Raw genomic sequence first — 20,371 nt, forward strand, 5'->3', positions numbered from 1 at the left:
GCCAGCATTCATTGACCTTGACCTTACTTCCACCCCTGATATGACTTTGAAGTTTTCTTGTCACCCATTCTAAGATTTTAGGTATTTTGGCCTGGTGTAATTTGACCTGGTGTCCAGTGTAATTTCAGTGGCATGAAATATGGTGTATTTGGGCTAAAGGGTAAGAAAATTCATTTTCACTAACAGACATGAATGCAATGTCTATTTGTTGAAGGAGGAGAGCTATAATAATAGGCTGAAAACAAGAGTTTTCAGTTGCCCCCTATCCTAGGTGGATGACAATTGAATGGAGAGGATCTTATCCTGGACCTTCCAAAGCAGTGTTGTACAATGAAGCCATGGCTTCTATATCATTTCTGTGAAGTCAGTGAGAAACCTTACCAAATTGTCCTCAAGTCACAAGAGAAAGAAAACATTTGAGTCTATTGAACACTTTCCACATTTATTGAACCAGGGGTGCCCAAAGTTTTTGGCAGGAGGGCCACATCATCTCTCTGACACCATGTTGGGGGCTGAATTAATTTACATTTCAAATTTGAATACATTTACATAAATGAATAGATGAACTTATATGAATGAATGAAGGTCTTGCAATAGCTCAAGGCCTATAAAAGGCCTTGCACAAAGCAAGGCTGGCCTTTCCTTTGCTGCTGCTACTGCATCACAGACGTGAAACAACAAGCAGTGGAGGGAGCCCTCATCCCACAGCTCATTCGAGAGGCCAAACAGTTGCCCTGATGCTGAGAGCAGTTGCGTCGGGCCAGTGTGGGCTGCAACAAATCTCTGGAGGGCCAGAGGCTCACTGGAGACTAGTGGCTCCCTGAGGGCTGCATAGAGAGGCCTTGAGGACTGCAAGTGGCCCCAGGGCCGAGGTTTGGGCACCCCTGTACTGGACAATAGTGCAACACCAAGGAACCATAGCTGTTAAATGGCCAGCTGGTGGTTAAAAGAGTAGTAGATTGTCTCAAGTACATCCATATCGCTCCCCACAAAGAGATAATTTATGCAAGATGTGGGGCATGCTCAAAATATTCATGAAGAGTTTTGTGTGACCCAGTGACTCATTTTAATTTCATACCTTGTGTGCTGACCTTTTCATGTGCAGTGTTTACACATTAAAATGACTTACCTCTTAGCATTCATACACCATCAATTTGTGGCTGTGTTCAAAGGAGATAGTGCACAAGTCCAGGCCACAGGTGGGCCATGTTGAACATGACCTTCAAAAGTGTATGTGTGTGTTTTAATTGCATTGTGTCTTATATAAACTTGTGGGTATACAAAGACGATGTAACTGCACTGTGTCTTATATAAACATATAAAGACAAGACTTTGACGGAGGTCTGAGTCATGACCAACTTAAGATGCAAGTGAAAATTGAGCTGGGAGAAGACATGCCATTGCTAGCACCAAACTATTCCTCTAGAGCAGGGGTGCCCAAACCCCGGCCCTGGGGCCACTTGCGGTCCTTGAGACTCCCAATCCAGCCCTCAGGGAACCCCCAGTCTCCAATGAGCCTCTGGCCCTCCGGAGACTTTTTGAAGCCCACGCTGGCCTAATGCAACTACTCTCAGTGTGACAGCCAACTGTTCAACCTCTCACATGAGCTGTGGGATGAGGGCTGCCTCCACTGCTCACTATTTTACATCTGTGATGCATAAGCAGCAGCAAAGGAAACCGCTTTGTGAACTTTTTGTTGAAAAGTGGTATATAAATACTGTTGTTGTTGTGCAAGGCCTTTTATAGGCCTTAAGCTATTGCAAGACCTTCATTCATTCATATAAGTTCCATCTCTAATATATTCATTTATGTAAATTTATTCAAATTTGAAATGTAAATTAATTCTTTTTTTCCCCGGCCCCTGACACAATGTCAGAGAGATGTTGTGGCCCTCCTCCCTAAAAGTTTGGACATCCCTGCTCTAGAGCACTGTTTTTTAAACTGTGGGTCGGGATAAACTAGATGGGTCATGAGACAATTTCAGGTGGGTCCCCATTCATTTCAATACTTTATTTTTAGCACATTAGACTTGATGCCAATATGGTATGTGACTGTGTTTGGGGAGATCTGTACTTTTAACAGGCTACAATGTATATGCTTTTAATAATGATAGTCAATGGAGCTTATTCTTGGGTAAGCATGGATAGGATTGCAGTCTGTGATTATTAAAAATCTTTCCTGCTTGATCATGTCACTTCTGACCATGCCATCACTTCCAGGTGTAATGACACTACTTCCAGTGGGTCCCGACAAGTTGTCATCCTAAAAAGTTTGAGAACCACTGCTCTGGAGAAAAGGCCGCATCATATACTCTGTAATGCTGATTTGAACTGGTCCTTCCCCTATTGCCACCACTATTCACAAGTGGCAAACATGTAGCATTTTTTCAGGGGTGGGGGTGAATATTTCAAGGAAGTGTTTACTGACTTTGTGAAAAGCTACTATTTTTTATTCCAGGATTGTACTGGGAATAATGCAATGTTGCAATGTCATTCCATTCATTCTTGGTTTTTTAAAAAATGGCATCAAGCAAGAGCTGGCTGACAGGAAGTCATGCAGCACTTCCTCCACAGGCACAGTGTTAAGCTGTTATAAAAAAAAAAAAAGACGGAAAGTGAAAATGACTCCCGCACAACCAGTCATAAAGAGCCACTGCCACTGAAGTATTGAGAAATTTGCCTGATCATCAAAAATCAACAAAATTTGGCCTGCTGTGTCCCCTTGAAAGGTTGGAATGACAAATGTGGTAGGGAAAAGGATTCATATCAGCTCTAATACTATGAGCAAATACAAGAACAAGCCATGCATCTCTCCATTCTGCTACTATATGATCTCTTTTTATGTCAAATTTAATAAATCCTTGTCCAGTCCAGTTATAAGCTACAGGAAATCTTGGAATCTTCTCTTCAGACAGTAGATTGACCGTTGTCACTGCTCGTGCTGGTGTTGCATCTTGTGATCTCAAAGACATTTCCAGCAAATAGTTCTGGGAAACTGTCATGGCAGCTCTAGCTGGATCTGATCTGAATGAATAATTGTTTGGACATTTGCCTCGCCTCCTTCCCCTCTTCTTATGTTGCTCACATGCTGATACCTGCATTTTTTGAAGCTTTCACACACATTGCTTTAGGACACAGAAAACTGTGATGACAAAATACAAGTGGTGGTCCTCTTTCATTTAATTCCCGTGTGTCTTTTTCCCAACAGGTGATGAACATCCGCTCATAGAAAACCGATTAATTGAGCATGATCTTTCATTAGCATGTGTCAGAAAATCTTTCCTAGGTTCTGTCCTTGGGGTTTTTATTGCATCACATGAGTGTGACCTGGCATAGTCCTTTAAGGGGTTTAAGATGTTAAGAACCAGGTGATGGTATTAGGAAGAGTACACAATCTAAGAGAGGGAAAGGAAATTCTTCCATTTTTCTTGTCAAGGTATATTCCAAGTTAGTGGAGCCAAGCACCACAAAAATGTGTCAGCGTTTATGCTCTGTATCATACCAATGAAATGGCATCCTATTTTAACTTGTCACCAGAACAAGTACTTGCTTTCAGTTGACTGGATTGCCTTCAAAATCAGGTAGAATATAGATAATATCCAAATGGAAGCTGCTTATAGAAAACATACTACAGGTCCAGCCTTGTTATACACGGATTTTTATACACGGATTTGACTCAACACGAATGGCCACTGCAAATGAGAAGGAATGTGCTGATCCCTGGAGAAGGGAAAAAATGCACCCCTTTAAAATCAGTTTAAAAAACTGAACAGTCCTTTAACAATAGCCTCGTTAATGAGAGAGAGAGAGAGAGGGCAGCTGGCTGACAATCCATCAATCCTTCTCTCTCCAGGCGACCCCTCCCTTCCCCCTGAGCACATGAAAGAAAGGTGATCACTTTGCATTGGTGGAGGGAGGCACTGAGTGAAATGCCTTTGTAAGCACTTGAAGGAGGACTGATTGATGGATTGTCTTCTTAATGACTCTTATCTTACATCACAAAGGTCGGCAAGGCTGTTTTTAAATCACCGGAGCAAAGAAACTTTGTTTTTTAAATTGATTTGCTATAGTATGGTTTTTGCCATCCTCTTGAGTTCTGGGAACCCACGCAAATAATGAGGCTAAACCTGTACTTAGAATTCTTATTCTTATACTTTGAGATAAGACAAACTAGAGATGACTTTTGCCTTCATGTGCTTATGTGTTTCATGGAGTACCTCACTAATAGCAGAGACATGCAGTGAGCTCCAGGCCAGGGGAGGCAACACACACTGTCTCCCCTCTTAAGCTCAGTCTCTGAAACACCCCCCCCCGCCCAGAAATAGGTAAAGCTCATCGCCCCAATATTGTTTTTTAATCTCACCTCTTCTTCCCCCATTTGGAGCTAGGGAGATCTCAGCACATAGCTTCCGAAGCAACTAGAAAATGGCAGCTCCTGGTGTTTTGGAGAGCCAGTCCACTGCTCAGGCACCTTGATTTTTCATGGTGGCTTTTTTTTTTTTTTTTAAACAGAAGAGAAGCAACTCTTCCTCCTGACTCTCCAGAGCTTAAGGATATGGATGTCCTGCTATTTTTTGATTGGCTATTCAGCCATCCTGCTTTTTTTCCCCTTGAAGTTAGCTATGAATATAGCCTAACCCACTGGAGGCAAGTCTTTCTAATACCTCTCCAGAGACTGATGTCACAAGTGCTGTCTTTTTTTATTACTGGGCCAATGGAAGCAGCTCTTCCTGGTGCCCCTCCTCTCCTGTGATTGTAAGTGTTCCTACCAATTTTGTCATTTAGCAGCTGGGAGGATTGGCAGCTCTCCGTATTCCCTCTGTGTGTGTTTGTGTTTGTGTTGCTTTAAATGGACTGAGCTGAGCAGAGAGGAACAACTTTCGAAAAGGAAAACATACTTTTTTTTTACATACTATGGTCCTTTTTCCCTTGCTGGGTTAGATGAGGCTCTTCCTCCCTTGCCTACCCTGACTGCATGTCACTGACTAGTAGATAGAATGCTGGTCTTGATGAACTTTTGGCTTGATTCAGTAGGGGAAGTTCTTACCTTAACAAACTGCGCTCTTCTATTTGGTACAAATATAGTGCAGTATATCCACATCAAGCAGTGGGGAAGGCATGAAAATGCTATGAACTTATTTATAATTAAGTACAGTGGTACCTCACATAACGAATGCTCCGCGCAGCGAAAAACCCGCAGAACGAAAGCGGTGTGCGAAGTTTGGTAACTCGCATAACGAATTTTTATGACTTATGCTTCGCGTAACGAATTTTTTTTTTATTGTCCTGGTTTGTCTTAAGGGGGGGATCTTCATGTCTCTTTATGATCCTGTCCACCCTAGTAAGGGGCGGATCTTCATGTCCCTTTATGATCCCGTCCACCCTAGTAAGGGGCGGATCTTCATGTCCCTTTATGATCCCGTCCACCCTAGTAAGGGGCGGATCTTCATGTCACTTTATGATCCCGTCTACCCTAGTAAGGGGCGGATCTTCATGTCACTTTATGATCCCGTTCACCCTAGTAAGGGGAGGATCTTCATGTCAGCTTGCTTCCAGGAAAGTGTGCACAGGATTACAGCCTTCAAACTCCCCACTCAGCATCCCCCCATCGCTCATTCACCCTCTCACTGCCCCATTTCCTTCACGTTTCCCCCCATGATCATGGCAAAAGCAAGCAATTGAGTGCAGCTGCTGTGTCCTCCCCAGCTTAGAGCACTATCCTGTGCGTGTCTCCTCAGAAGTAAGTCCCATTGTGCTTACTCCCAGGAAAGTGTGCACAGGATTACAGCCTTCAAGCTCCCCACTCAGCATCCCTCCCGTTTTTGAAATCCTCTGTACAGTATGTATGCCTTTAAAGAGCACTTAATAAACACTTTGTAAACCAAATTTGACTTTGTTCTGACTTTTCTTGCCCATAGGAACGCATTAATTAAATTTCAATGCATTCCTATGGGAAAACGCGCTTCGCAAAACGAAAAACTCACATAACGAAAGGACTCGCGGAACGGATTAATTTCGTTATGCGAGGCACCACTGTATATAGTACTACATATTTATATTTTTATACCGCCCTTCCTCCAAGGAATTCAGGGTAGTGTACGTGGTTCCTTCCTTGCAGTCCTTTCATTTCTGTGTGGCCTCCAGTGGAGAACCAAATTGCTGCTTTGAGTATGAAAAAATCCAGCCTAAACTACTGCTTAAACATTATTCTGTTGATTTTTTTTCACAATGTACTATCTGAGGGAGAAGCAGCTGGTAATTTGAGCAGTGCATTGGAGTAATGAATCTGAAGTTCTGCAGTGAGTCAGCAAAACATTTTCAACCTTTTATTCCTTTAGCTAAGTTGGGCTTTCAACTATAGCACTCCTGTTGCCAAGCAAGGCTTGATGCTAAACGAAGCCTCCGAAAATGAGGGGAAGCTGTGCTCCCCTCACCTCTGAAGGCTTTTGCCCAGGTATCCCCCCACAAACATGCATGTCACAAAAGACTTGGTTGAAACAGGGCCATGATTTATTCCATTACAAGGGCAGCGATTGGTGCAATCTGACTATACTCCACCCCCCTTTAGTGCGGGCACCTAACTAGGAGACAGTTCATGTCTGAGCCCTCCTTTGGGTGAACCACCTTGACTCAGAACCTGAGCTTGCCCAAGGCTCCCCCAGGTTCTTCATCACCAACCCCTGGAAATGGGATCCAGCTAGCTGAATTGTTCTGCCCACCCTGAGTCGGGGAACCACGAAGGTGAGCATCCCAATTCTATTCCGGGGTCAAGCCAGTCTGCCCCCGATTCGGGTAGCCTTGGGGCTCAGCACTGGCTTTAAACCAGCCTGTTGCTTGCCTGAAGGTAGACACCGGTTCCCTATTTCTTCTCCAGTTTCCGCACTACCCTGCCACACCGGGGGGGGGGGCTAGCCTGGCGCTTAGCATCCCCCCTGCCCCATCTAAGAGTTCTTGCAGGACCCGTTGCAAGTCTGACAGAAAGATATGGTTCCTGACCTCTGAGAGATGCACGCCATCTCCCCTGTAAAGGTGCGGCAGAGAGCTCACTATATCTGGGTGGCAAAGCACCAGGCCGCCAGCTGCCAACACTTCCCTCCCCAGGTGCACATTCACCTTCCTTCTGGCTCTATCAACTCCAGCTGGGCTTGAAGTACACCTCCAAACCCGGCACAGAAGCAGATCCGACCATATGATGATCAGGCCAGGCATCCAGCTTCTCAGTGTGCTGCCTGCTGCCTCAAGGACAACCCCGTCCTCAGGCAAAGGTGTTTACCGCCAAGGTGTATGAGAAGCACCCGGGGAGGAGGAGCTCCCTGTATACACTCATACACCATGGGCAGTAACCGCCCCCATTTCATCCCTCTTCTGGTGGCCCACTGCACTGAAAGCTGTGATCCCAGGCCCAGCTGAGATCCGAATTCACTCTTGAGAACTTGCTTGTGAGCCCAGAAGACAGTGGAGTGGCCACAAATCAGTGCCCTCCCTGGCAGGGAAAGGCCCAAACCTAACAATTAAAGAAGGAAAAACAAAACAATGTAAGTAAACATGAAATCATGTGATAACTAAGAAAACCCACCTGCCTTGGGGCACACGTAGCTCTTAAATGCCCAAGATCTCCACCTACCTATTCTTTTGATCTCCCCGCTATCCCAGCCCATGCCAGCAGCAGCCGTTGCTGCCCCTTTCCTAAATGAATGAAGGCCAAACTTGGCTGAGTCCTGGCTAAGGCCATCCCAACACTTCCTCACCACAGCCAGGAACTGGAACCTGGTGAGGGGCTCCAGCCTCCTCTGCCCCGTTGGGGAACCATCATTGACATCTTGGGATCTGCTCACTTTGTGTGCCTCCTGCACTATGTTGGCCCCACTCCCAGCGCAACAGTGCTCCTTCCACTTGTGCACAAAGAGTGGCTCATCGGTCATGGCTCTTTGAGCCACATATTCACGCAGCCAGGAGCTGGAACCTGGTGAGGGGCTCCAGCCTCCTCTGTCCCATTGGGAGGCCATCATTAACATCCTGGGATCCGCTCACTTTGTGCGCTTCCTGTGTCACGTCGGCCCCACTCTCAGCACAATGGTGCTCCTTCCACTTGTGCACAAAGAGCTGCCCATCGGACACGCCTCTTTGTGCCACATATTCACACAGCCCTGTGACTGGGCAAAGTGGGGAGTTCCCTGCCCCATTCAGTTGGACCTACTGTCCATGACCAACCTGGTCCGTCTTCGACCGCCTCAGCCTCATGCCAGTCTGGGTTCAGTGCACATCCGTGACTTGTAGGGCATGCTCAGAGGCGTCCCACCTACTTTGTGCCAAAAAATTCACCAGGGCGGAAAGCCCAGAAAAAGAGAACAAGGGCAGCTGCCATAACAACAGTGCTTCAAATGGAATGGAACAGACTGCACTGAATGACTCACATAGTGAGGCCAGGAGGCCAAACGTAATAGGCTGCCTACTGTCCCCTCCCTTAGGGGCATCCTATGACCACCCTTCCGAATGCAAAAATCCCCAGTGCAGTCAGATAGCCTGTGTGCCGTGGCCTCAAAAGCCAGGGCTGCCAAGTAGCCTCCAAGTGTATTACTTGCCCTGCCATTTGACCTGAGCCTGACCAAGAACTGCATCACATGCTCAGGGGGGATGGGCCAAACATCGCAAAGCGGCACTCACGTGTATCTTCAAAGCATACACACCTATTTTTGTAATGGGAAGTAATGAAATCATGGCACTTTCCCTCTACAGCAATGGTTTTCAGACTGGGGCATCACAACACCCCAGCATGAGGGCCCTGGCCTCTTTCCCCTTAAGGGGAGGGGGAAGGGGGAGGCAAGGAGGGGGCAGCAACGCGATCTGCAGGATCGCACCGCTCAGGAGGGCTGCAGGGACTGGGTTGTACTCACCAGTCCCTGCAGCAGCCTATCGGGGGTGTGGGGAGCCTTGCGCAAGCATCTGAAGGGGTCCCCAGCTAGTTAGACGTAAAGGTAGATCGATTGTGCTCCACTTCTGGTTTTGCGGATCTGGTTCTGGGGATCGCATCGCTGCCTTCCCCCCACCCTCACTTCCTCCCCCCCACCCCTGCAAGAACTTACAGCAGTGCAAACTCTCCTAGAGAGTTTGAAAACTGCTGCTCTAATGGTACAAAAAAACTTCTAATCTGCCCTCCCATTACATTCTTCTAGTGATTTAATAATGATAGGTGCCAAAGCTATTAACACTCTTAAAAATGCTTTTCAAGATTTTGAAGATTTCCATGTCTTGCATTAAATGTTCTCAGTACACATGTACTTGTTACATTCAGTTCTCCAGCAAGTAATTGTAATGGATGTTAATGCAGCATATTCTTTGTAGCTCTTGAGTGCTTAAGCCAACAGAGAAGAGTTGCAGCAGCCAACTCTGTGGCACTGCTGAAGAATAATTGTGAGACACATGTTTGCTGCAAAGTGAGCATCAGCAGTAACTGAACTGAAACTTAATTATTACAAAAGCCCCAGTAATAATTTCTTACCACTGGACCCCCCCCCCCCCGGGGCCAATAAGCACACGAGACACAAGCTTGGATATTAGGGCCATTTTATTAAGGTATCATAATCAAACTACAGCAGGGATTAAACTAAACTACCTGTTTAGACTGGAGAAGAGCTAACAGTTACCTCCTTGTAAAGAGAGCATAGCCATCTGACTCCAAACCAAACTCGAGCTGAGCCTGAGTGGCTTATGACTAAACCCTGAAAGGTCAAGGTGGCAGGATAGCATCAAGGCCCTTCAGGTAAACCCCAACGGGTTTTATCCAGCCAAGGAGTTTTATCCACCTATCTTTTCCAACCAAGGGAACTGCCAGCCACCCACACTTGACCTGGTAGAAGTCAAGAAGAAATCATATATGATCTCCTGTCATTTCTCTTGAGTTCACTCACCTTAGCATAGACACCATTGATATAAGCCCACCTACCCGGCCCGCACGTTACCTGTCAAAGTGACCAAAACAATTCATTGTAGCATTAAGGAGAAAAAAATCCCTGCCCACCACATAGCCAGCGGGGTAGGTAAAAAATTTTTGCAAACAGTAAAAAATTCCTACCCAGCCCCAGAAATGCTGGCAATCAGCTATTCTTGGACTGTACAACAGGCAGGCAGATGGGAGCCAACAGCAAAGGGTGAACTGCTCCAGGGGGCAAGCCCCATCAACAATGTGCAGCTTGCTCTTCCCCCAGGAGGCCCCAACAGCCAATTGGAGGCTGCCATTTTCACATCCCTGCCTCTTGATGGGGGCAGCATAAAGGCGGCAATGTGCCTACAGAGCACACCATTGGAATTCTTGTGTCACAACTCCAGATTAATATCTGCTTTTGCAAATACATGAGGATGGATTTCAGAATCAGCTCCCGTAAATAACTTTCCTTCTCTGAGTGAGAAGAGAGAAGCCCTATTTAGACGAAACCAGCGGCCTTGAATTTTCATTACATGGACAAACTACTGTGAGCCTTGGGCTTGTACAGCTCCCCCTCCCCTATTCTCTTTCTTTAAGGGAAGGAGATATAACGCTTCTGTGGCAGTTTGTGACAAACTGCAGGTTTCAAAGGAAATTGATTTGTGCAACCCATAGTTGGTTGACAATCCAGGATAGTCAAACCAGGATCAAACAGATTCCTGGAGACTGCTGGCCAGTCATGGTGGGTTGATGACCCTAATGTCAGCTTGATTTAGGATGCAGTCCTAACCCCTTATGTCAGTGTTTTCCAGCACTGACTTAAGGGCAGTGAAGTTCCGAGGTAAGGGAATGAGCATTCCCTTACTTTGAGGAGGCCTCCGTGACTGACACCCAACTGCAGGATGCAGCACATGTCCCACTGGCACCACTATGCCAGTGCTGGAAAGCACGGACGTAAGGGGTTAGGATTGCACCCTTAATGGATGCTCTGGATATGGGCTCTGTGCCACTGACTAACATGGCTGAGCCCTGATGCTAGCCTGGGGGGGCTAATCTGGGCTCGGGGAAAAATAAAATTATTTTCTTGTGGTCCCAACACCTAAGGCCCAAATCCTAACCCACTTTCCAGCACTGGCATAGCTGTGCCAATGGGATGTGTGCTGTATCCTGCAGTTGGGGGGCACTCACGGAGGCCTCCTCAAAGTAAGGGAGTGCTTGTTCCCTTACTTCGGAGCTACATTACCCTTATGTCAGTGCTGGAAAATGGATTAGGATTGCACCCTAATTGGGGTATGGCTGCATTAGAGCTCTAGTTTACAAAATCAACCTGCATTTTTCAGAGAGCAGCAGTTTCCCTCCCCTTTTTTTTTTTTTTTTTTGCATGTGTAAACAACAGAAAGATACAACATAAGTAACTGTTAAGACAAGTGATTGTGTAGATGAAAGTGCTTATCAGATCTTGCTCTCAATTTTCATTCCTTTATGTAATGAAGCATTTAATTATTGAGATCAACAAGTAAGTCAGAGACCAATAGAAGGTAGGATTTGTTTGGAGACAGCTGGGGTACAGTACATGAGTAAAAGCAGGTTATAATCCAAATCTGAACCTGGACATATTTCTTTCTTTTGTATTTTGCCACTTCATCTGGCTTTGGAAGTCCTGATGCAATATGACTTCAAAAAAATAAAACAAAGACTCTCTACTAAAGCCTGTTTGATTTGGAGATATGTGCCATGCTTTCATAGAACAGGACTGCAAAATGATAGAAAAGGTTAGGAAAGGGTAGAATCATGTAATCCCTTTTAGCAGTTGCAGAAATGAAACTGGATTGGAAAGGGAGCAAAAATGGTTACTGCTTGAAATTTAACTCCACAATGTCCCCCACAGGATTGGGAGATCACAGCCTCAAATAGTTTCACTCCACTTTCTAGACTCTGCTAATTTATCCTTGTCAGACATAATTTATCCCTGAGCCTCATAAGCATAAATCTGAGAGCATGCTGTTTTTCCCTTCAGAATGGATAAGAGCCAAAGTGGGGGACTTGTTCACCTCTTAAGAACCATTGCAAATGTGTGTTATGTGGTGGAGAAGTGCAGCTACCCTGCATATTAAATTGTCATGTAATTAGATTAATTGCGATGAGCCTCTTGGATGCAGTGCTGGGACTAATAAGCATGGTGTACTTCTGCAATGCCATTTATACAGTTTAAAAGGGCGAGAAAAAGTTGTGATTCTTAGCGTACTTTGGTGGCTAAATGGTTCTCATTGAATCAAAATGTGAATTTATGCACTGTTTAGGTCTCTGGAAATGTGTTTACTCAGAGATGACAAAAAGAGTTAAAGATTTACATATTTCACATAATTTTCAGGAAACAAATTCCAGAATACAGAATAAATTATGGAGGATTTCAAGATCTTTTTTTTCAGTCATTCATTTTATCTTAACATAATCGAGCAGTGTTTCTCAAACTGTGGGTCAGGACCCACTAGGTGGGTCGCAAGCCAATTTCAGATGGGTCGCCATTAATTTAAATATTTTATTTTTGATATATTAGACTTGATGCTACCATGGCATGTGACTGCATTTGGGGAAATGTTACAGACCTGTACTTTGAACAGGCTACTCGGTATGTGCTTTTAACAATGATATTCAATGGAACTTACTCCTGGGTAAGTGTGGGTAGGATTGCAACCTAGGATTGTTAGAAATATTCCTGCTTGATGATGTCACTTCCGGTCATAACATCACTTCCAGTGGGTCCTGACAGATTCTTATTCTAAAAAGTGAGTTCCGGTGCTGAAAGTTTGGGAACCACTGTGATAGATGCTTAAAAATTATGAGTCCTGAAAATATAATACAGTTTGGGGGTTTTTGTGTTTGCTTTATGCTTTCTAAGGCTTTGAGATTCATTGATTTTATGTTAACTCATAATTTTCTGCAGCCATATAATTCTTTCTGCATTCATATGATTCTGCAGCCATTTTATTCTTTTAGATGATTACAGAAATTGCCAGGATTCTTCCAACAGAAAGCATTGTGTCTCAAATCACAATTAAAACCATTTCAAAATTTCTTTTCCAATGTGCATCAGTCATGGTTTAGTTAACAGTTCAGAAGAATTCCTTGTTGCCTTTTGTTCTGAAAGCTGATTATTGTTCTTAATAGTGCTTTTAATGAAACAAAATGTAGACACCTTCAGCTAAGGGTACAGGAGCTGATGTAATGTTGAATGCAATGTGCTCCAGAAATTAACATGGGTGTTATTGTGGTTTTCAAATATTCAGGGAGTAAGACACAAAAGCTACTGTGTTGTGCCTTGTGTTCTCCCCCCCCACACACACACACTTTTGACCTATTTTCCTTATTTTTAGACACTTCAATCTACTCAGAGGCTTCTCTTATGGCTCTGTATGTTGAAAGCTGCTGGGATATGCTCCTGCAGTATGTCTGAAATGCTGTTCCAACAGATAGGGTTCACTGTCTACTAGTTTGTTCCTGTGTAAACTGCTTTGCATGTTTCCATACCGGGAGTTTAAGTTGGGAAAGTAGTACAGGTCCAGCCTTGTTATGCACGGATTTTTTATACACGGATTCAACTCAACATGAATAGCCACTGCAGATGAGAAGGAAAGTGCTGATCCCTGGAGAAGGGGAAAAATGCACCCCTTTAAAATGCTTTTCTTACTGTTGTAGAGATTTTTATCTCAACATGATGAGAAGGGCCCTTTAAATTAAAGGGAAACAGTCCTTTACAATAGTTAGAGAGAGGGCAGCCAGCTGACAATCCATCAATCATTCTCTCTCCAAGGAACCCCCTCCCTTTCCCCTGAATACCTGAAAGAAAGATAATCCTTTCTAAGCCCCTGGAGAGAGACTGATTGTTAAACTGTCATCTTAATGACTCTGTCCTAACATCACAAAAGTCAGTAAGGCTGTGTTTAAATCACCTGAGCAAAGGCACTTTAAATTGATTTGCTATAGTTTGATTTTTGCCAGCCAGGTGAGTTCTGGGGACCAGAGTAATGAGACTCAACCTGTACTTTTATAGCAAAAGTACTTAGAAAGGGGAATGTCCCTGTTATGCTTATTAAGGACAAGAACAGCAGCAGCAACAATAGATACAACATTGATAGTACTGTAATAAATAATGATACCCATTTAAGAGCTTGGAGGGTGGGGAAAGAGGAGCCTGCAAGTCCAGGAACAGGAAAATCTAAATATCAGAGAAACCCCTTTAAGAACTTGGATGAGAAAAAAGACATGCAGGCAGAGCTACAGCAGTGAAGAGCTTAAGCATGGGAATTTTTCCTAATTCCTCAAAAAGTTGAGTACTTAAAAATGCAAGAAAATGCACTTTAGGGAGACTTACAATGGGGACTCCTTGAATGTAAATATCCATAATATTCTGTCATGCAAAAGATTGCAGTACCCCTCTTTCACACACACACTCAAAGATGTGAGAGCCACAGATCAGTGTCCTTCCCCTCTCTAATAGTGTGTCTCTTTAAAAGTGGTTCCTCTGATATCATGGTCCACTATCTAAGTAATGATCACGAGGCTGGAGTGCCTGTAAATTTTCCTTCTACTCCTCAGTTTCAAGACAAGCAGATCTAGTGAGCTGCACTCCAGAATATTACTATGCAAAGAATTATTGCTTGTCTCTCAGTGTCTCAAAATTACCTTCCCTTCTGCCTCTGCCAACGCCTACATTGACAGAGTCAACTCAAGAGAACACTGCAGATAGACTATTAGAGAAAACATCCCTAGTTATCACCTTTCATGAATGACTGAGAAACATCATCTAGTCACAGGTGACTATTGGCAAGGATGATCAATAGCAGAAAACAGTGGTCAGAACACTCTTAATCCTTCAGTGAACTGATGAAAATGTTTTAGGAAACTATTGAATCAGCAAAAGAGTTTGAGGCAGACAGGGAAGGGGTATAAGACAGATTCCAAATGAATGGCTTGATTAGTTGTCTGACTTTGAGTATTTGAAACATAAAGGGAATACTTATTTACCTAACGCTGCGATGGTCACTGAAATAATGTACAGTATGTGAAGCAGTTTAAAACAAGTGCGTAAATACTGCTAAGAGTCTTGTGGCACCTTAAAGACTCATTGGTTTATTGTCACAAAAGCTTTTGATGCTTGAAATGAAATTCACAGTTGGCACGTAGGGGCATGTTCATGTGTACATGTGTGTTCGTATGCGCGTACACACGTACATAAAGGGGGAAGGGATAAACAGCAGGGTCAAATGGCCATAGAATGGATTATAGCTTTTTATGTCACACTATATGACGTGCACTTCAAGGCCATTTGACTTCCCTATTTACATTTTTGTTAAAAATTGCACGAAAGCTTATGCCACAATAAATGTGTCAGTATTTAAAGTGCCCAAAACGCTCCATTTTATTTTTTTATTTTTTTTGCAGTTGTAGACTGGCCTGGCTATCCCTTTGGGAGTTATATAAATTCTGATATCCTGATATAATTTTTTCTCTTATTTTCATAATTGTTGGATGTTTTCCTATTTATAGTATTGCTTCAATAAGAACTGGACATATCCCTGAGCTTCAGGTCCATCCCTCCTTGAACTCTTCAGCTCAGTTCTCGTATATATTCACGCACATTGCATAAAAGGCTTAGTGTAAGTTAAATGGGACATTTTCATAGGACCCAGTCATCATATTATTGGCAGAACATCAGTGGGCTGCTTATAGTCCCAAAAGATCTTTTTCGGCTGTAAAACAGTTTTAATCCTTATGTCTTTAAAAGGGGATTGGACGAGTTTCTGGAGGAAAAATCCATTATGGGGTACAAGCCATGATGTGTATGTGCAACCTCCTGATTTTAGGAATGGGTTAAGTCAGAATGCCAGATGTAGGGGAGAGCACCAGGATGAGGTCTCTTGTTATCTGGTGTGCTCCCTGGGGCATTTGGTGGGCCGCTGTGAGATACAGGAAGCTGGACTAGATGGGCCTATGGCCTGATCCAGTGGGGCTGTTCTTATGTTCTTATGTTCTTATGTCCTGGCGAAATCCCAAGTCTGTAATTATTTTCTTTCTACAGTATTAAAAAGATAGCCTGCAGTTCTTCTACAATGTGGCATTATTAATTCCTTCCAAACTAGAGTGTGGTTTGGTGCTTCATTGCACTGCAGAGTCAATATTTTATCCCATGCTTAATTGTATTTAACTGTCCAGTAGATCGTCATCTGTATGGATACAGAAAGCTTCAGATGTTCTTTGTGAATCTTTGTAATGAAAGGCAGAGTTTAAAAGTATTTTGCGGTAATGATAGTATCTTCATTCTACACAGTGTTTATGGTTCATGCTGGCACTAGCTGGAAATGGCATGCTGAGTTTTTGTTGATTTTAGAACTATGTTGGATAAAATGCAGGAAATCACACATTGTAGCCACATAAGATTGCGAAGTTTCACATGGGGCCCAGCAGTCTTTACATCTCCTGCTGCACAATAGCAATCATTAGATAGCCTATAATACCATTGTGGTTTCAATAAAAACAGTGACATTTGGCTATAGTCCAGACTTCTACACATGACAAACTGATGGTGTACTGGTAGCATTTTTTTTCTTAATGCTCTTGGTTGCACTAAGTTAAAAAACAACAACTTGCAAATAGCAATTTTAATATAAATTTCAGTTTCAGAAACCAAGGAGAAAATGTAATTGAAACTGAGGGGGGAAAATGGATAGTTTTCCTCAGCCTTAATTCAAGCAAATGCCAAATATATATACAGTTCCCTTGGGCACTGACACAATGTAGTTACTCCACTTATAATCTGGGGACCACTGACTTCTTTACTGTTCAAATATCAAGCATCTAGGCTAGAAAGGGAGTGGTTATTTGTCCTAAGTGCTGGTTGGCACAGCAGTGGTCATGTAGCAGACAGTGGGGGTGTTTTATGCATGAGCCAACGAGAGACCCATTTTAAAATGAGCCAACGAGAGACCCATGCATGGGACCAACACATGAAGAAAAGAAAAAATGAGCTCAGTGACCCAGCTTTTTGTGCCGTCAACTCCCATAGGAAAGCATAGGAAAGTCTGTGAGGTGAATTCATCAGGTACATTTCTTGTGTGCTTTGATGTCCTCAATCCAGATGGGTACTTGAGTTGGGTTGGGATGGGTTTTGCATCCTGTAATGTTCCAAAGAAAGGCAAGGTTTGTCTCAAGCCAGGCTGTTGGAAGGTAAAGAGAGGGAGAAGAGTAATTGCTTGGGCGGACCAAAGTTTTGGTAGCCTTCAAGGCCTGTGGGACCTGAGGCCTCTTGCCATCTACCCACTTCACAAGACTGTTCTGAATCATGTTCTTCCAGGTAGGCACCCAATGGCCTGTGCACCTGCAAACAAACATGTCAGCACAAAATAAAATTAAATGCTTGGCAGGCAACAAAACATGGGGTCTGCATCTCAGATGCAGTTTCAGATTCTTTTTTGCTGGCTATAACATTCATCAGCTGACCTTCTCACAGACTCATTTACTTTACAGAGTTCTTCTGAAGATACATGACATAAACTTTATGGACTGCTTTTCTTTTTTTTAGAAACGAAAAATGCTGTAGATATGTTGAATAGTACTAAATTGATTTCCTTACTTGTTGTTTGGTGTTTTTTATCCTAAGTAATGAGAGATGTTTCTAAACCTCCTTTTTTAATATCTTATTTTAATAGCGCTTGATCCATCCAAAGACCCGTGTTTGAAGGTAAAGTGCAGCCCACATAAAGTGTGTGTCACGCATGACTACCAGACAGCCATTTGTGTCAGCCGCAAACAGCTCGTACACAGGTAAGGATGTACCAGTCTATGGTTTCAGTTAAACATTTTTAATTGGTCTGCAGAATATGCCAGGCTCCCAGTTGATAGGTGTGATGACCTTATAGCACCACAAAGCCAATCGGATTTGATCCCAGCATCACTGAGCATAACAAAGTTCCTGTGCTGCCCTCACTATGAATTGAGAGCTGATGCAATGGGGTTATGTTCCCAGTTGTACCATGGTGGTTTTAGTGCCTACCAGTAAAATGCGGCGGGCAGGGAATATGGATTTAGTCAGAGGCGTAGCTAGGTCATTTGACACCCGGGACCCATACATTTTTGTCACCCCATACGACATAATTAATTAATAATTTAATTATTTGATTATTAATTAATTACTAATTATATTATTAATTAATCAATTAATTCACATTTTATACCACCTTTCCTCTAAGCAGCTCAGGGTGGTATACATGGTTCCTCCCCTTATTTTGTCCTCACAACAACCCTGTGAGGTAGGTGAGACAGAGATAGCAATAGTCATGACATGAAATGAATAATAATAATGAACAGAAAATAAATGCAGTGAATATTTCCCCAGAATGGATGAAATTCTGCATCAAGTGGTATATAACATGATGGCATTATTCCAAAAAGCCATGATTTCCAGAATTTTGGTCACTAGGGTGTCACACCCCCCACCCCCCAAGAATGTCTAATTGACCTGTTTTGAGTTAAGGCAGTGGTTCTCAAACTTTTAACACTGGGACCCACTTTTTAGAATGACAATGTGTCCAGGACCCACCAGAAGTGATGTAAGGACTGGAAGTGACATCATCAAGCAAAATAAAATAATTATAAATAATTGAATTAAAGAAATGGTGGATGCGCCTCAGTGTCAGTAAGTGTAAGGTCATGCACATTGGGGCAAAAAATCAAAACTTTACATATAGGCTGATGGGTTCTGAGCTGTCTGTGATAGATCTTGGGGTGGTGGTGGACAGGTTGATGGAAGTGTCGACTAAATGTGCGGCGGAAGTACAGAAGGCCAATTCTACGCTCGGGATCATTAGAAAAGGTATTGAGAACAAAACGGCTAATATTATAATGCAGTTGTACAAATTGATGGTAAGGCCACACCTGGAGTATTGTGTCAAGTTCTGGTCGCCGCATCTCAAAAAAGACATAGTGGAAATGGAAAAGGTGCAAAAGAGAGCTATGGCGTTTGGGCCTCTTCAGCCTGGAAAAGAGACGCCTGAGGGGGGACATGATTGAGACATACAAAATTATGCAGGGGATGGACAGAGTGGATAGAGAGATGCTCTTTACACTCTCACATAACACCAGAACCAGGGGACATCCACTAAAATTGAGTGTTGGGAAAGTTAGAACAGACAAAAGAAAATATTTCTTTACTCAGCGTGTGGTTGGTCTGTGGAACTCCTTGCCACAGGATGTGGTGATAGTGTCTGGCCTGGACACCTTTAAAAGGGGATTGGACAAGTTTCTGGAGGAAAAATCCATTAGGGGTTACAAGCCATGATGTGTATGTGCAACCTCCTGATTTTAGAAATGGGCTCTGTCAGAATGCCAGATGCAAGGGAGGGCACCAGAATGCAGGTCTCTTGTTATCTGGTGTGCTCCCTGGGGCATTTGGTGAGCTGCTGTGAGATACAGGAAGCTGAACTAGATGGGCCTATAGTCTGATCCAGTGGGGCTGTTCTCATGTTCTTATGTTCTTAAAAACAGATAATTAAATAAGGGGAAGTCAGCCCTGTTTCCCCAAGTGAATTTTCTCTGTAGCCTGCTTGCAATAACACCCCCCCCCCCCAAAAAAAAAATCAGTGAGATTTTCAACCTTCCCTAGTACCCACCTTACCAGCTCAAGCCTCTGTTTTATTCTTGGGGGGGAGGTGCCTTCTGGAGCTTTTGTTGAGCTCCACTTTCATCAGACCAGGACCTTGCAGCTAGCCTTGCATTCCCCTTTGCCTGACTTGACCATCAGCCAAGGCACGTTTGGTTATTTGTGAGTAAATGCAACCGTGTGGCTTACTTTCGCTTTCCATAGGGCTCAATGCATTTGTCTGCTTGGAGGGAGGAACTTCCTTCTCGGGTGTTTTTGGGGGCTGCCTTCATTGGATAGGAACCATTCTGGTGTTGTTGGATTCCTCTCAGCCTGCCCTTTCCGACGGAATAAGGCACGTTTGCCCACTCACGTATAAACGCGCATAAACGTGCGATATAGTTTCACTTTCCATTGGGCTCCATGCATTTTTTGGTTTCCGGTTTTTTGGCCATAATTTTTGATGGAAAGGAGAAATTTTACCCCGGTTTTTGCATTGCATTCTGCTGGAAATTCCGCATCCAACAGTATATAGCATGATGGGGTTGCTCCTAACCTCCGTGATGTTAGCGATGTTGGCTTATTTGTAGTGTCACCCCCCCCCCCAAGGCTGGTACCTGGGGCGGACCGCCCCCCACCTCTTGCTAACTACGCTACTGGATTTAGTTACCTCTGCTAGAGAACATATCCCCCCTTCACCCAACACCCACCTCTGCATAATAGGCAACTCTTGTGCAACATCCAGTGAGAGTACCTTAAGGGGCACACCTTTTGCAAGGGGCAAAAGAGGTTCTTCAAAAATACCTTACCAGTTTT

The 20,371-nt window shown here is 43.7% G+C and overlaps 1 protein-coding gene across 1 annotated transcript in view; it reads left to right on the top strand.

Annotated features, from left to right (window-relative positions):
- Positions 1–20,371, top strand: part of SPOCK1 (SPARC (osteonectin), cwcv and kazal like domains proteoglycan 1) — a 541,227-nt gene that overhangs the window by 299,985 nt on the left and 220,871 nt on the right. The window contains exon 4 of the mRNA XM_066615980.1: positions 17,628–17,742. Coding sequence (XP_066472077.1) covers positions 17,628–17,742 — 115 coding nt within the window. The remainder of the gene's footprint in view (positions 1–17,627; positions 17,743–20,371) is intronic.

This window comes from Tiliqua scincoides, chromosome 2 (genome assembly GCF_035046505.1).
Source record: "Tiliqua scincoides isolate rTilSci1 chromosome 2, rTilSci1.hap2, whole genome shotgun sequence".
Taxonomy (NCBI): Eukaryota; Metazoa; Chordata; class Lepidosauria; order Squamata; family Scincidae; genus Tiliqua; species Tiliqua scincoides.